This window comes from Chrysochloris asiatica, unplaced genomic scaffold, assembly GCF_000296735.1.
Source record: "Chrysochloris asiatica unplaced genomic scaffold, ChrAsi1.0 scaffold00118, whole genome shotgun sequence".
In the NCBI taxonomy this organism is placed as follows: domain Eukaryota; kingdom Metazoa; phylum Chordata; class Mammalia; order Afrosoricida; family Chrysochloridae; genus Chrysochloris; species Chrysochloris asiatica.
In genome coordinates, this window is record NW_006408636.1 from 8,950,845 (window position 1) to 8,968,955 (window position 18,111).

An 18,111-nucleotide genomic window follows, 5' to 3' on the forward strand; every position below is an offset into this window, starting at 1 on the left:
TTAATCTGTGTTATATGCAGACTCCTAAAATGATTCCTAATGATCCCTTTTTTCTGATAACTCATGTACTGTTGTAACCTGTTCCTTTGTATCATTTGCTTCTAATAAATACGTTATGGAAATAACAAAAAACAAGGAAAAACAGACAAAAGATATGAATAGGCAATTCACAGAAAGTAAATCCCTAGTGTATAATAAGCATGAAAAGGTATAACACTGCGCTGGTAATCAGGAAAAGAAATCTGAGAACATTCCAGCAGTGCTTTTGCTTTAGTGTGGGAATAAAAAAAATGCAAAGTCTTACACAGATAGACCTCATTACATTACATTTTGCTTCACAGATACTGAGATTTTTACAAATTGAAGGTCAGTGCAGCCCTCCATTGAGAAAGTCTAATGGTGCTGTTTTTCCAACAGCTTTTGTTCATTTCATGTCAATGTGTTACTCGACTTTCGTTATTGAAGGATTCTCTGGCCAAATTATTGAATGATGTAGAAAGCATTAAAAGAAGATGGAGGGAATACACAGAGTCACTGTACCAAAGGAAATGGGTAATGTTCAACCATTTCAGCAGGTAGTATATGGTCAAGAGCCAGTGATACTGAAGGAAAAAGTGAAGTCTAAGGTGCATTGAAGGAATTGGCAAAGAACAAGGCACCAGAAATAGATGGAATAAAAATTGAAATCTTTCAAGAAAGTGAGGTGGCACAGGAGGCACTCACTCATCTATACCAAGAAATTTGGAAGACAACTATGTGCCCATTCCAAAAAGAGGTGACCCAAAGGAATGCGGAAATCATTGGACAATATCTTTCATATCCCATGCAAGTGAAGTTTTACTAAAAGTAATACAGAAATGGCTACAAGCATATATTGACAGAGAACTTTGAGAGGTTCAAGCCGGATTCAGAAGAGGCTGTGGAATGAGAAGATATCATTGCTGATGTCCGATGGATCTTGGCTGAAAGCAGAGAATATCAGAAAGATGTTTAAGCAGAGAATACCAGAAAGATGTTTACCTGTGCTTTATTGACTACGCAAAGGCTTTCAATTGTGTGGATCATGACATGGTATGGACAACATTGCGAAGTATGAGTATTCCTGAACACTTAATAGTGCTCTTGAGGAATCTGTACCTGGGCCAAGAGGCAGTTGTTCTAACAGAACGTGGAAACACTGAATGTTTTAAAATTAAGAAAGGTGTGTAACAGGGTTGTATTTTTCACCATACTTACACAGCTTGTATGCTGAGCAAATAATCTAAGAAGCTGTGTTACATGAAGAAAAACGTTGGCATCAGGATTGGAGGAAGACTCATTAACAAACTGCGATACGCAGGATGATAGAACCTTGCTTGCTGAAAGTGAAGAGGACTTAAAATATTTACTGATGAAGATCAAAGAGCACAACTTTCCATATGGATTGCATCTCAATGTACAGAAAACAAAAATCCTCACCACTGGACCAATAAACAACATTCTTATCAACAGAGAAAAGATTGAAATTGTCAAGGACTTCATTCTTGGATCAACTATCAACACTCATGGAAGCAGCAGTCAAGAAATCGGACAATGTATTGCATGCATTAGGTAAATCTGCTGCACAAGACCTTTTAAAGTGTTGAAGAGCAAAGACGTCATCTTGAAGACTAAGATGCGCCTGACCCAAACCATGGTATTTTCAGTAACCTCACATGCATGCGAAAGCTGGACAGTGAATAAGGAAGACCGTAGAAGAATTGATGCTTTTGAGTTATGGTGTTGGAGGAGAATATTGAAAGTGCCATGGGCTGCCCAAAGCACCAACAGATCTTTGTTAGAAGAAGTTCAGCCAGAGTGTTCCTTGGAGGCCAAGATGGCCAAACTTCATCTCTCATACTTTGGACATATCGTCAGGAGGAACCAGTCGCTGGAGAAGGATATTGTGTTTGGTAAGATGGAGTGTCAGAGAAAAAGAGGAAGACCCCCAACGAGATGGATTAGCCAAGTGGAAGCATCAATGGGCTCAAGCGTGGCAATGATAGTGAGGTTGGCCCAGGATCGGGCAGTGTTTCCTTCTGCTGTGTATAAGGTCACTATGAGTCTGTACCAACTCGATGACACCTAACAACAACAACAATGGTGCTATTTTTCCAACAGCTTGTGTTCATGTTCCTGTGTTACATTTCAGTAATTATCACAATATTTCAGACTTTCATAATGTCATTACAAACGTAATAAAATAATGTACAGAACAGTTATATAACCCCTCAAAAAAAGTGCTACAAGGAGAGGTCTGTTAGTGGTTGGTTATGTTGATGAGTGGCAGTGATGGGGATTAAATAATAAGGGTGCATGTGTTCTCTTAAAGAGTGCCAGAAGCTTGGACAGGTTTTCCTAGTAATCCTTTACAATAATGAAAATCACAGTCTCTTGAGGTAAAGCACTTTTATTCTCTACTACTTGCCCCTGGGCATACTACTTAATTTTTCTGAGTCATTATTTATAAAATGGTACGAAAACCATTTGTTAACACTCCTGGTATGGCACAGTAGGATCAACACTGCATTGCAAACCACAAGGTTGATAGTTCAAACCTACCAGGTGCTCCTCAGAAACCATAGAGTCACTATGTGTTGGATCCGACTTGACGTCACCTAACAACAGCTAGAATAAAATGAGAAAAATTGTATGAAGCATGGTGCCATATACTAGGTGCTCAGTAAATTAATATTCTCTTCCTATTCTATTTCTACTTGTAATATTTGTAAGATCCCTCAAAATGTTCTGATAATGGACCATCTAAAAAGATTAAGGAGACATACAAACTATGATTACATGTATCTGTTTTCCTCTGGGTTAATATAGAAATCAGTGAAGTTTTTATATTTAAAAATTTTTCTCCTAACCTTTTGGTCTGAAAATTACAGGCTTATTAAAGTTGAAAGAATATAATGTACTATTCTTAACCAGTTAACTTAACCAGTTAACAGTTTGCCACATTTGCATTAAATGTGTGAAACTTTTTTCCTGAATCATTTGAAAGCATGGTAAAGAAAAAGGGATTATGACATGTCACATCCAAACTCTTACAGCACATATCCATAAGAATAAGGGAATAACAACTACAGCATTAGCATATCTAAGAAAAGTTAGCATTCATTTAATAATATCTAGTCCTTTTTCAAATTTCCTCAGTTTTCTCAATAATGTCTCTATTGTCTCCCTCCCATTCAGGATCCAAACCTTATTCAAGCATTACATTTGGTTATTAAATTTTTTGAGTCTCTATTCATCTAGAGCTGTCCTTTCCACCTTTTGGTTTTCATGACATTAATTTTTTTCAAGAGTCCAGGCTAATTGTTTCATAAAATATCCCACAATCTGGATTTATCTGATTGTTTTCTTATCAGTTAGATCCACATTAAATGTTTTTGGCAACATTACTACATAGGCGACTTTATGTACTTAACTGCATCACATCAGGAAGCATATAATATCAGATTGTTCCACTATTTTGATCATTTTGTTAAAGTAGTGGCCACCAGATCCTTCTATAATAAAGGCTTGTTTTTCTTTTTGTAGTTTAATATGTGGGGTGGTAAGTATAAATGCCCTTTTTCCTAAAAATCTTTTAATAGGTTTTAGCACTCATCAATTGTAATGACCTGACTCAGTTATTAGGGGCTGTAAAATGTTACTTTTTCAAATTTTAGCATTCCTACTACATTAGGTGTCATTCTTCTATAAAGGAGAGTTGCCCCCTCTTCTTTTTAAAAAACATTTTATTGTGATTTGGATGGAAGTTTACAGAGCAAATTAGTTTTCCATTCAACATTAATACACACTGTTTTGTGACATTGATTGCATTTTCTGCAGGGTAACAGCACTCTTTATACTTCTTCCCTTTACCGTTTGCATTCATGCTTCTTATTCTCTCCTGTCATCTGAGCTTTTTTCTCTGAGCAAATGCTACCCTTTTAATCTTGTATGGTTGATTGGTCTAAGGAAGGCATACCTTCCTAGTGTTCACCTTATAGGCCTATCATTTGGCTACAAGTTGAGCAGTTGTGGGTGTGTTTCATTCCAAGCTTGACAAGCGTCTTAAGTGCCATAGTCTATGGGACTCCATAGACTTTTTGTTTGAATAATATGGGTTTTGAAATTCTTTCTTTGGTAAATATATTATACTTTTGTAAATATAGTCCATTAATGTCATTATCTTTTTTTATGCTTAAATTGTCTGAAATTTGACACTTGAAAGCTAGATACTGTGTCCTTATGAAATTACTCTTTTACAGTCTGTAAGAATGTGTTTGCATTCTGTCACAAGATATATGAAACTCATCTTGAAATTTTCCTGCCCCAAACCTAGAATCGGCTATTTCTCCAAAGAGCCCTTATTTCCTTTTATTGGGGAGTAGTATTTATCAACTGAGATCTGTGTGATAGGTATGCTTATTATTACTGAGAGAGATGTCATTGTATCTAGGCTCTTTGAATGGGCACAACTGGGAGATATACATGTATTTTAAATCATGAGTATACTGGCGATACTTCCAATTCAAATCCTATCTACCCATTCTACCTCATCTTTCCCCATTTCATATTTTGTATTCTCTATCTGATTTTATTCATTTGCTCTGTTCTTTGACATGCCCAAAATTGTTTCAGAATTACTATACCAATTTCACACATCTATAAAGTTCCAGATTTTTTTTGTAGTTTATTGTCCTTAGTCTATATACTACTCAAGTTGTGCAGTCTGTGGACTGACTCAAAAAATATTTGGGTTAATTATTTTTGAGTGTAATTTTATTAATTTGGTAATAGACTCATTTGCTTCTGTTTGTATTCAGCTTTAGATTTTTTTTTCTAATTGATTAAATGTTTCAGTATCTATAATAACCTATTTTACTTCTAAATTTTTATTGTGGTGAAATATGTATAGCAAAACATTTGCCATTTCAACTGTTTTTACATATATAGTTCACTGACTAATTACATTTTCCATGTGCAGTCATCACCACTGTGGGATGTTTTCATCACCCTTAACAGAAACTCAGCCCCCCTTTATCAGTAGTTGTTGTTAGTTGCAGATTAGAAAGGGAGAATGTGATCGTCTTAATCCCTTACAATGGAAGGGAAGGTGGATGGGCTTTAATGTTTGAGGGAAACCCAAACTGGTTTGTTTTGTTAAACTAGCTTGTAATTTTTTCCTTGTTTCTATTCTTGAATGAGTTAAATTTCCTAACCCTTTAAGATAGACTTAAGATGTGGAAGGATTCTTAAAATTCCTTTAGCCAGTTGCTTTATTTTTCAATTAGGAAACTGAAGTTGTGACTTTGCTTAGTTCTTTATTAATTTGGAGATCCTATAATGCCTTGCCTGATCTGAACCTTAGAAGGTGGATGTCTGGCCTTTGATTTGACTTTTTCCTCCCTAGGCTCATGCTTAGGTACTTTGTACTTTTTCATTGTAGTTGTTTGTTTGTTTTTCTGGGAAGTAGAAATTGGGACTGCATGCTATGAAAGTGTTGTTGATTGCAGTGCAGATGAGGTTCGCAGAAAATCTCTGGTTCTCAAGTTCCCTAAACAACAACTTCCTCCCAAGAAGAAACGGCGAGTTGGAACCACTGTTCACTGTGATTATTTAAATGTGAGTATCTGAATTGCTTCTCCCTGACCAGGTGTGGTTCTTATTGATTACTTCCTGACCAGATGTAGTCCTCATTGATTACTCCTACTCTTCTAAGCCATGTGACTGACACAGTTTTAGATATTCCCCCTGGTTTTACCATAAGAATTACATGTATTGTTCATTACAGGATTTCCAAAATACGTTTGTCTAGCTAGGAAATGCTAGTCTTTTGCCATAAGAAGCATCCTTGTTCTATTTCTTTGACTCCTTAGAGACCTCATAAGTCTATCCATCGCCGCCGGACAGACCCCATGGTGACACTGTCATCCATCTTGGAGTCTATCATCAATGACATGAGAGATCTACCAAATGTGAGTTCATTGCATCAAATATCTATACTAGGGTTGTTGTTGTTGAGTGCCGTCAAGTCGTTTCTGACTCATAGCGACCCAGTATAGGGTTTCTAAGGAATGACTGGTAAGGTTAAACCATGACCTTATGGTTCAAACCAACCTTTTGGTCCTGCACTTATCCTACAGCGCCACACCAGGACTCCATACTAGGGATGGAAAAGCCCTTTGTTTTGACTGTTTTTAGATAGAAGGTGGTAGTATGTATACCTGGTGTAGGATAAACACTGGACCACAATGTTGGCTTGAACTGCAAGGCTACCAGCCACTCCTGGGAAAACCCTATACAGGGTTACTATGAGTCCCAATCAACTCACGACACTAAACAACAGCAGCAGTGTATAGACCTAGGTATTGGAAACTCCTAGTTCTGTGGGATGTAGAGATTTTGTTGGTGTATTTTTTAAATAGTTAATAGAGAACATTATCAGACTTGCTCCATCTATCTAGAAAGATTGCTTTGAAAGTTGATTGGCCAAGTAGACAGAAAAGATGTGAGTCTTTGGGGATTGGCTCTGGCAAGTGTTCTTTGCTCATGGATGGTGCTGGCTCTTGTTTGCACAGACATACCCTTTCCACACTCCAGTCAACGCCAAGGTTGTTAAGGACTACTACAAAATCATAACTAGACCAATGGACTTACAAACACTCCGTGAAAATGTGCGTAAGCGCCTCTACCCATCTCGAGAAGAATTTAGAGAGCATTTGGAGCTAATTGTGAAAAATAGTGCAACCTACAATGGTAAGACTCATATTCCTTGGTTAAAAGATCGCCCTTCAGATCCTAATTTACCCCTTTGTTATTGTTGTTAATTGTTATTGAGTTGATGACTCGTGGCAACCCTGTGTGTATAGACTAGAACTGCTCCACAGGCTTTTCAAGACTCACCTTTCTAAAGCAGATCATCAGACCTGTCTTCTGGGGTGCCTCTGTGTGGGTTCGCATTGCCAACCTTTTGTGCCATCCAGGGATTCCTAAGTTACCCCTTTGTCCTAAATGCAGACTAAATTGAATTGTCTGAAAGGACCCAAAATGTATCAGAACATTTTGGGTCTCTGAAAATCCAGTCGTGTACATTTTTAATCATTTAGTCAGTATTGCTGCCTTTTTTGTAAAATTTTCCTCTTCTCACTATTATTAATGTATTATCTGGAGAATTTGGATTTAATCTGTTGGACTAAAATAGTTGCATGGGGAGTAGTTGGAGAAAGAAGTTGTCCAAATATAGTGCGAGACATTCAATATTAGTGGAATCTGTACAGAGTATATGCTATGACCATATTCGCTGTCTGTGAATCTGACTTGATCTATAAATCTATTTTAAGGGCTGTTGTATATCCACATTGCTTAAGAGCTGTAAGGCAAAGAAGAAGGAGTTTATTGTTTTCTGAGTCTTGAATGGGGGAATATATACAATTTCTCCCTGTAAAGGATACAGTACTCTGATTTTCTGTTGTATCGTTGAGCGCAGATTCACAAATAAGTGTAGGGATTAAGAATGTACATAACATTATTAATCATGTCTGTGGTACTTACTGAGTTACCCTAGACAAATTCTTTTAACTTCTTTCCTTAGTTCTCTCATATATAAAAATGGGACAGTTGTTGCTGTTAAGTGCTGTCAAGTTGGTTCCAACTCATAGTGACCCGGCATAGGGTTTTTGAGGAGCGGCTGGTGAACTTGAACCACCAACCTTATGGTTCAAACCGACCTTGCAGTCCAACGCATTAACCCACAATGCCACACTCCGTAATTTATTAGGAAAAAAATTTAAGAAGAGTACTTAAAAGTTTGCAAAAACCTACACACACATTCTTCTCCAACACTATAATTTAAATGCATCACTTCTTCTATAGTCTTACTTATTAATTGTCCAACTTTTACATACGTATGAGGTAATTGAAAATACAATGACTTGGTTCAGGTGCACCTTGCTCTTAAACACTTTAAAAGAGGTCTTTTGCAGCAAATTTACTCAATAAAATATGTCATTTGATTTCTTGACTGTTGCTTTGATTATGGATCCAAGCAAGACTTTGGAAACTTTAATCTTTTCTCCAGTTATCATGATGCTATCTATTGACCCAGTTAAACATAAATAGAGGAGTTTAAAGTGAAAAGAATGAAGTCTCTATCTTAATTCCTAGAGGTGTTAACAGTTTGAAGGTTTAAATATTTGAAGCCATATATTTTCTGAGTATACAAACATAGATGCATGTCCCCTTTCTCCCCCAAATGAAATCAGTTCTATGACTTTTTCCCCCAAGAAAACATTTTCACATTTTTTCATACTGTTTCACTGAATTGTATGCACCACACTCTCTCATACTGATGGACATGTAGGTTGTTACCAGTTTTCATTATCACTCTCAGTAGTTTAATACTTTCTTCAAACTAATTTCAATTCTCTCATTAAGACTCTTACTACTTCCCAGAAGACAGAAGATTCTGGTGGAGAAGTTGATTTTTTTAATAATTGTACTCTGCATTGGTCTTGTTAATCCCCATTCTTCCCATAGCTAGCTCCTTTTCTCTTTGCCCATAGTCCAGTGCTGGTAATAACAGTAGTAGTAGTAATATCTCCAACAGTTGCAAGTACTTTACTTGCATTATCTCTTTATTTTACCATAAGAAATCTTTGAAATTGGTAGTATTATAGTCCTCATTTTACAGATGTATGCTTAACAGTAGTGTTTTATAGTTTTCTTTGTATAGGTCTTTTGTTTCTCTGATTAGATATATTCCTAAGTCCTGATGTGACACTGTGGGATAAAGCCCTGGACCACAAGATCAGCAGTTCAAACACACCAACTGCTCTGCAGGAGAAAGTTTAGACTTTATGCTCCTGTGAAGATTTGCATCCTTGAAAATCCTGTATAGGGTTTTCATGAGTCAGAATTGACTCAGTAGCAGGATTTTTTTATCCCTATGTTGTTGTTAAGTGCCGTCGAGTCAGTTCTGACCCATAGCGACCCTGTATAGGGTTTCCGAGGAGTGACTGGTGAGCTTGAACCACCGACTTCGCAGTTCAAACGGCTTTGCAGTCTGGCGCATTAACCCACAGCGCCACACCAGGACTAAGCAGGGAAAGCAGGAGATATTTGGAGGATGTTCTGGAACTTTTCATATTTTAAGGAAACTAAAATACCTAATTTGAGATGGAGATTCTTTCATTGCAAAAGGTATTGGATTAACCATATGTTGTAAGAACTTCACAAACAATTGCGCTCATATGTTGTGTATGCTGAAATCTGGTGTGAAACTGTAGGATAAGTATTAGACTGCTAACTGCAAGATTGGTTCAAACCCACCAGTCACTCCTTGGAAACTCATACTTGGTTGCTATGAGTCGGAAGCTACTCACCAGCACTTAACAACAATAATTGTATATGCAAAGTATGACATAATTATAAATCATGTATTGATCTCTTCAGCCATCCCTAAACAAATTGGCAATCACCATGCATAGTATCATTTTTAGGGTGTTAATGGAAGTAATATCAGCAGTGGGTACACACAAAGTAGAGGTAAATGTAGTTTATCTGTATTGTGTACCTACTATGTGTTGTTGTTGAGTGCCATTGAGTTGGTTCCAACTCATAGCGACCCTGTATAGGGCTTCCCAGGAGAGGCTGGTGAGTTTGAACTGCCAACCTTGCAGTTGGGAGTCTAGTGCTTATCTTACAGTGCTGTTGTTGTTAAGTGTTGTGGAGTCGGTTTTGATTCTTAGCGACCCTATATAGGGTTTCTGAGGCTTTTAAATCGTTGTGGGAGCAGAAAGCTTCATCTTCATGGACCTTGTGGTTCACATTGCCTTATTAGGCACTAAGAAATGGAGATGACGAGTGTCTGTCTAAACCAGCAGCTAGACTGGTGCCCAGCACATATTAATGGCTTCAGTAAAAAGTCCCTGGGTGGTGCTACCCAAAAAAGTTGGCAGTTCAGGTCCATCAAGAGGCACCTGAGAAGAAATACCAGTTTAGTTGATCTGTTTCCCCAAAACCAACCACTAAAAACCCTATGGAACATTGAGTCTATGGACACTGACCTAGCCACAGTGGGCTTGAGCTGAGAGTGAAGCATCCAGCTGAGCTGATATGAAGTAGAGGGAGGCCCAAACTTGCAGATAGTACCCATTTGATCAGAACTCGACTAGAGGAAGATAAAGAAGTTTGATACAGGAAGCAAGTGTAAATTGCTACAGTTTGATTAACTTGACCTATACTTATGGATGTAGTAGCTCAAAATGCCAACCAAGAGGGAAGGAGTCTTCACATCAGTGATCAAGTGTATCCCCTCAGTACACAGGGTTGATAGGGACCAGCAAGTTAGATATTAGTTACCTAAAATGGAGGTGCTATAGAGGCATGAAGTGACTGGCTTACAAGTTTTCAAGAGGTAGTTTAGTTTCAGAGCGTGTGGGGGAAGGTAGACCCCCCCCCCCACTGAATAGTTTGCAACTTTTCTAGATAGGGATAGGATGCTTTTGATTCAATTGTTATCATAACTAATTATGACTGTCAAACGGTAATGGTAGAAGATGTGTAACAAAAAGGGGGAGTAGTTAATCTTACTGTCCAGTAACAGAGGACCCTAAGACCATCAATAGAGAAAAGCATGAGTAGAATATGGTACCCTAACCAGAGAAGCAGCAACACCAGAGATGGAGGCAGAGGTGATGGCATGGAGAGAGAGCAGCTAAGGACTCTAGACTCATGGAAAGAGAAAGTCTGTGTGCTGGAGGGTAGGATGCTGACTTGCAGAAAGTGCCCTTTTGTTGTTTAAACGATTATATATTCCTGCGTGTTTTCGTGTACATCAAAAAAGGGATTGGGGGGGGGACGGATAGAGGCAAATGCTGTTAACCAATGGTGCATGGAGGTTATTGTAATCATTGCAGAGAAACAAAATATGATTGGTTTAGTGCAAAACTGATGTTTTCCTATGTAAATTATCACTCAATTAACAATAAAAACTTTAAAAAACAAAACCAAAAAACTCCCATGACACATGGAATCACTATGAGTTCGAATGAACTTGAAAGCAACTGGTTTTAAGTTAAATGAATTGAAGAGGGATAAAGGGGTGATGTGGCGCTGTGAGTTAATGCGCCAGACTGCAAAGCCGTTTGAACTTCAAAGTCGGCGGTTCAAGCTCACCAGCCACTCCTCAGAAACCCTATACAGGGTCGCTGTGGGTTGGAACCGACTCGATGGCACTTAACAACAACAACAAAAGGGGTGATGGCAACTTTCATTTCCTGTTTTTAATGATCTTATTGTTTCTGTTTAATTTAGGACCAAAACACTCACTGACCCAGATCTCCCAATCTATGCTGGATCTCTGTGATGAAAAACTCAAAGAGGTAATACATGTTGAGACATTTAGAGTAAGAGAAAAAAAAGGCAGTGGAGTTTAAATGTGGAGAGGGTACTGGGGTTAAGAAAGTTGGTAATATAATAAAAGGAAGAGTAGAGAAATTGTAGGAGTGGCAGATCCTTAGAAATCATACAGTGCAAGCCGTCCTTTCAGAGATGGAAAACTGAAGTCCATAGAAGAAAATTTCTTACGCTAGGCATCATGAGCTGTTAAATAGTAGAGCTAAGATTAAGATCTAGAATTTACATGACTCTTTAGAAAGCATCAAGGAACGCAACTTATCAGGAAGTCAACTTGAGCTACCAAAAAGTATTGTGGCAGTTTATAGGTGTACAAAAATACAATATAATGATTGTATTCATATTGAAGTAGACATTTCAACAAAGGCTAATATGTAAAGATTTTTAGCTTGATGATCACTGAGGAAATGCAAATTTAAACCACCATTGTTGTTGTTATTGTTGTTAGGTGCCATTGAGTCAGTAGGGACCCATAGCTACAACCTTATGCACATATGTACCATCAAGTCATTTCAGACTCAAAGTAACCCTATGTTGTATAAATAACAGAATGAAACATTGCCCTATCCTACACCATCCTCACAATTGTTGCTATGTATTAACCCATTGTTAGTAGCCAGTGTCCGTTTATCTCATTGAGTGTTTTCCCTTAACCACCATTAAATATCACTATGTTGTTGTTGTTGTTAAGTGCCGTCGAGTCGGTTCCGACCCATAGCGACCCTGTACAGGGTTTTCGAGGCTGTTAATCTTTACGGGAGCAGAACGCCTCCTCTTTCTCCTGCGGAGCAGCTGGTAGTTTTGAACTGCTGACCTTGCGGTTCACAGCCCGATTCGTAACCACTACGTTACCAGAGCTCCTTAAATACCACTATATACTCATCAAAAAGAATACTAAGTATTGGCAAGAATAATGGAGCAGCTGAAAGGCACATTTTTCTAATACAATGCCTGAAACAATCTGTGATATTCAGATAACACAACTTCACTTAATGAAAGTGAAGAAGACTTGAAACACTGATAAAAACCAAATACTACAGCCTTGAGTATGTATTACACCTCAACATAAAGAAAACATAAATCCTCACAGCTATACCAGTAAACATCATAATAAATGGAGAAAGTATTGAAGTTGTCAAGGATTTCCTTTTACTTGGATCCCTCATTCAGTGCCCATGGAAACAGACATTGCATTGGGCAGAACTGCTGCAAAAGATATCTGCAAGTGTTAAAAAACCAAAATGTCATCTTAAAAACTAAGGTGTGCTGACCCAAGTCTCATATGCATGCAAGAGCTGGACAATGAATAAAGAAGACTGAAGAATTGGTGTTTTTGAATTATGGTTTTGGCTAGAAATATTGAATATACCATGGACTGCCAGAAGAATGAACAAATCTGTTTTGGAAGAAGTATAACCAGAGTGCTCCTTAGAAACGAGATGTTGAGACTTTGTCTCAGGTATTTTGGACATGTTATCAGGAGGAACCAGTCCCTGTAGAAAGATACTGTGCTTGGTAAGGTAGATCCTCATCAAAATGAATTGACACTGTGACTGCAACTTAGAACAAAAACATAGCAATAATTATGAGAATGGTACAGGACCGGGTAGTGTTCTGTTGCTATAAGTAGGAACTAACTAGATAGCACCCAACAACAACAACGGTGTCTAAAATGAATTTATCAAATAACAGTGATGTTCAGAGTTTTCAGCAATAGTGTTATAGCAAAAACTGAGAGTGTAATATTAAACCTAACTCAGTAAAGATGTTTTTGTTGTGAGAGCTAAGCTTTTGGCGCCCAAGGATCTATATTTTTGCTAATCTACACGAATAGAATATATAGAATATTTAAAGGAGTGGTTGGCAAATCCTTTTTGACTCTTGTATCTGGACTTTTCACCTTAAATGATCCTAACTTTTCTATGGTGATTATACTTCAAGGAAATCTCTTCCATTGCTTTGCTTTGTTTTATTTTAGAAAGAAGACAAATTGGCTCGTTTGGAGAAAGCGATCAACCCCTTGCTGGATGATGATGACCAAGTAGCATTTTCTTTCATTCTAGACAACATTGTCACCCAGAAAATGATGGCAGTTCCAGATGTGAGTAACCTGTATGCTAAATATTGTGAGGATAGAGCAGGAGAAAGGAAAGGAAGGACTGTAAGGCATGCATGTATATGTATGCTGGGGACTCTAGAGGGATAGTTTTATGTTCAAACTAGTGACAATTTTTAAATTGAGCTTTTTGCTATAAGTGACTGCAGAGAGCTTCTTGCTTCCTGACGATATTTAGTATTTGAGGATTTCTTAATAGTCCTAGAATTTAGATTTAGAATTTAGGATGCCAAGCTTTTGGTTTAGAGGTGCTTTTTCACAAATGATAACTTGATGATTACCTAGTGTTTTTTGTTGTCATTTCCTGTGTTTGTGTCTGTTTTGCAACTTAATGGTAGGGCTTACGTGTTGATTCTGTGGGTCATTTGTTGTAATCATCCTCATTAGTAATTCTGAAATGAGTTTTCTATGTTGCTGTACCACGTGTGTTTATTAGTGAAACAGTGCTCCATTGGGGTTTTTTTGGAAGTTGATTGTCAGATACAACTTTCAAGGTACTTCTAGGTGGACTCAAATTTCCAATCTTTTGATTAGGAGCTGAATGTGTTAACTGTTAGCATTATTGCAGGTATGTGATATGTGTGATGCTATAAAACTGCTGAGTGAGATTAGGGAATAAAGAATTTTAAGTATAAAGCAGGGGTGCTTACCTTATTAGGACTTTTGTTGTTGTTTTGATTGTGAATTATGTGATAGTTTACATTCATCCTATAGTATTTCCTTTCATTGCAATGATTACAATTCCCTCCATGTATCATCAAACAACCAAGGGTACACTCCGCAAACCTGCCCTCCCGACTGTAAGCACACCGCCCTTCTCCCTTCCTGAGTCCAGAGTACCAAGCCGCTCCAACTCTCCACGTCATTGTCTCTGCCTCCATCTCTGGCGTCAACTGCTTCTCTGGGTAGAGTCCTGCACTCCACTCTTATCCCTTGATGGTCCCAGGGACCTCCACTCCTGGACTGCAAAATCAACCACTCTCTTCCTTTTGTTACAAAACGTCTGTCTTTACATTTCCAACACTCAAAGTCAGTCCTGATAGCAATTATTCACTACTGAACCACAAGAGCCTTATCCCCATCTCCTTACATTAGCCCCATCCAGACAGATTGGAACTCACTCAGTGGAGAGTCTACCTTCCCCCACAACCTCTGGAACTAGGCTCCCTCTAGAAAGTTTGTAAGCCAGTCACTTCTTGCCTTTGTAGCCCTCCCATTTTGGGTAGCCAATGTCTAAGTTATCCATCGTTGTCAACCCTTTGTACCTAGGGGGTGGGAATGGTCCTCACTGTAAAGATTTGATCCCTCTTTTGAGCTATTACATCCATAAGTATATAGGTCAAGTTCATCAAATTGTAGCAGATTACTCTTGCTTTTTCCTCCTCTTTCTTCTTCTAGTCGCGTTCTGATCATCCAGCCATTGAAGCCAGGTCAAGTGGGTACTATCTGCAAGTGTGGGTGTTCTTGTGCATCTCCCCTCACTTCATATCAGCTGGTCACTTCACTCTTTGCTCTAGTCCTCTGTGGCTATGTCCCTGTCACTGAGCTCAGGAGTCCCCAGGTCTCACTATACTGCTAGCCAATCCGGTTTCAATCCAGGTTGATAGGAGTCTATTGAATGTGACTGGACTTAGCTCACAACTTCATTGCTGTTTTTCCCCTGCTTCCCCTTATTGGTAACCATTGTGGTCAACAGCAAGACCACATGCCTGCTCATGTATTCCCCTTGAGTCTTAGTCTTGAAAGGAGGATTACCCTGAGGGGACCTGACCACTTGCCTTGATGGCTCCCGGGTGAACAACTTGCTTGTTCTTGTAAGTAGTCAATCAGACTGCTATTATTTTATTTTTTCTGCTGGTCTTTCAAGAAGTATCTTCTATTCTCCTAGCTGTTCCAGGCTGGTCTGCTTGTCCTTTCAAGTGGAAATTTCCCAACTCAGAAGATTCTGGATGGGGATCAGTATTCCACCTATGGTCTTATATGCAATGCAAAGGGTCCGCAGGAAGCCTCCTTCACTGGGCAAGTTATAGCCCATTTTAGGTATTCCAGTCAGTTATAGGCTGAAGACAGACTTACAAGCTTTCTATGGTGATATTTCTTGCTATTCCTTTTCTCTGCTCCTCAAGTGTCTATTTTACAATGGTATGGAAGGGAGACGAAGATTCAAAAGACGGCCAAGCATATTAACATTATTTCCCCTATTACCCATTTAAACCATGCCTCAATCCCTGTATCCAAGAGCCCTGCTGTTCCAAGGTTGTGCATACATCATTATTTACCTCAGTCCCACGTAGCCCATGCAAACCTGCCTAACTGTTCCCCCATCCGCCTGTTCTTCATTCATTCCCCTCCCCCTTTTTGTGTATTCTCCACCCCCCCAACACCCAGGCTATCCTGTATCTTTTCCCTACTCTGTGCTCCAACTTCCCCTTCCTCCCCTTGCTACACCCCCTACACCCTGGTAACCAACAAAGAATTTATTTTTTCTCCTTTTAGTGTGGGTACTTTTTCTTAATCTTTTACAATAATGGTCCTATGCAGTATTTCTCCTTTTGTGACTGACTGATTTCACTCAGCATAATGTCCTCAAGGTTCAGCCATGTTATGCGGTGGCTTGCAGCTTCCTTATAGCTTCAAGTTAGCATAATACTCCATTGTGTGTATGTACAACTGTTTGTTTATCCATTCTTCCATTGATGGGCACTTGAGCTGTCTCCATCTTTTTGCTATTGTGAGTAGTGCTGCTATGAACATTGGTGTGCATATATCTACTGTGTGGCTCGTGTTTCTTGTGATAAATACCAAGTAGAGGAATTGCTGGATGATAAGGTATTTCTATTACCAACTTTCCGACAAAGCGCCCTATTGCTTTCCAGAGAGGTTGGACCATTTTGCAATCCCACCAACAATGTAGGAGTCTCTCCACATCCTCTTCAGCATTTATTGTCCTCTGTTTTTTTTAATCTTTGCTGTTATTGCTGGTGTGAGATGATACCTCATTGCTGTTTTGATTTGCATCTCTCTCATGGCTAGTGATTGTGACTATGTCTTCATATGTTTGTTGGCTGCCTGGATCTCCTCCTTTGTGACGTGTCTGTTCACGTGTGTGCCCATTTTTCAAATGGGTTATTTGTCTTTTTCTTGTAGAGGTATCGTAGTTTCCTATAAATTTTAGATATTAGCCCCTTTTCTGATGCATCATTGCGGAAGTTTTTTTTTCCCTTTCTGTGGGCTCCCTTTCTACCCTTTTGGTGTGAAGTCATTTGATGCACATAAGTTTTTAATTTTTAGTATGTCTCAATCACCTATATTGTCTATTTTTGGTTGTGTAGTTTTCAAAATGTTTGGTAGTCTGTGTATGCCCTGAATTAGAGCCCTCACATTTGTCCCTATTTTTTCATTGATGACCTTTATAATTCTGAAATTCACATTTAGGTCTTTAATCCATGCTGAGTTGGTTTTTGTATAAGGCGTGTGGTGAAAGCCTTGTTTCAGTCTTTTGCATATCATTTTCAAGTTCTGCCAATACCATCTGTTGAAGAGACTCTCTCCTCCCTATGCAGTATACTTTGGCACTTTGTCAAAAATCAGTTGGCTGTATGTGGATGGGTTTAGGGCATTTCTTGTTGTTAAGTGCTATCAAGTCTTTCCTGGCTCATAGCGACCTGTATAGGGTTTCAGAGAAGTGGCTGATGGGTTTGAACCAATGACCTTGAGATTCAAACAGACCTTGCAGTACAGTGCTTATCCTACAGCACCACACCAGCACTCCCATCAGGGCATAGGACCCCTAAAGGAATCCATGAACCTTTTAAATAATATACAAAGGTTTATATGATTGTAATGGTCCGTTGTTTTTGTCAGAGGCTTAGGGATTCTTGTTCCCTGACCAAAGTTGAGAATTTCTGGTACAAAGAATGGTTTCCATTTAACTTCTCATGTTTTCTTTATTAGTCTTGGCCATTTCATCACCCAGTAAATAAGAAGTTTGTTCCAGATTATTACAAAGTGATTATCAACCCAATGGATTTAGAGACTATACGTAAGGTGCGTGATTTGATCTAAAATAACTTTTTAGAATAAAATGATTTTATATGTGTTTCTGAGTACCTGATTCTTTTAATTACAGAACATCTCCAAGCACAAGTATCAGAGTCGGGACAGCTTTCTAGATGATGTTAACCTTATTCTGGCCAACAGTGTTAAGTACAATGGTGGGTATTTCTCCCTTTATTTTATTGCGGTAAAAACATTCATGATGTACATCTTACAACTTCAAAAGTGACATAGATTGCATTATTCAAAGTTATGCAGCCATTATCACTATCCTTGTCCAAATTTCTGTTAACTTTTAATGGTTAAAAAATAATACATGCTTACTTTTGAAATTTTGGAAAGCATGGAAAAATGAAATGAGAATAAAACTCAAATGGCTTTGAAGTTTGAGCCATTACTGCTTTTCTATGAATTGTGAAAACTCACCTAGTCCCTAAGCCCTTTTGTTGTTGTTAAATGCTGTCAAGTCAGTTCTGACCCACAGCAACCCTGTATAGTGTTTTTGAGGA

At 38.5% G+C, this 18,111-nt stretch overlaps 1 protein-coding gene across 1 annotated transcript in view; it reads left to right on the forward strand.

Moving 5' to 3' along the window:
* TAF1 (TAF1 RNA polymerase II, TATA box binding protein (TBP)-associated factor, 250kDa) overlaps positions 1 to 18,111 on the forward strand; it is a 119,106-nt gene that overhangs the window by 50,981 nt on the left and 50,014 nt on the right. Inside the window, exons 26-32 of the mRNA XM_006868546.1 lie at positions 5,529 to 5,637; positions 5,892 to 5,990; positions 6,594 to 6,771; positions 11,329 to 11,396; positions 13,409 to 13,531; positions 17,501 to 17,593; positions 17,676 to 17,760. Coding sequence (XP_006868608.1) covers positions 5,529 to 5,637; positions 5,892 to 5,990; positions 6,594 to 6,771; positions 11,329 to 11,396; positions 13,409 to 13,531; positions 17,501 to 17,593; positions 17,676 to 17,760 — 755 coding nt within the window. The remainder of the gene's footprint in view (positions 1 to 5,528; positions 5,638 to 5,891; positions 5,991 to 6,593; positions 6,772 to 11,328; positions 11,397 to 13,408; positions 13,532 to 17,500; positions 17,594 to 17,675; positions 17,761 to 18,111) is intronic.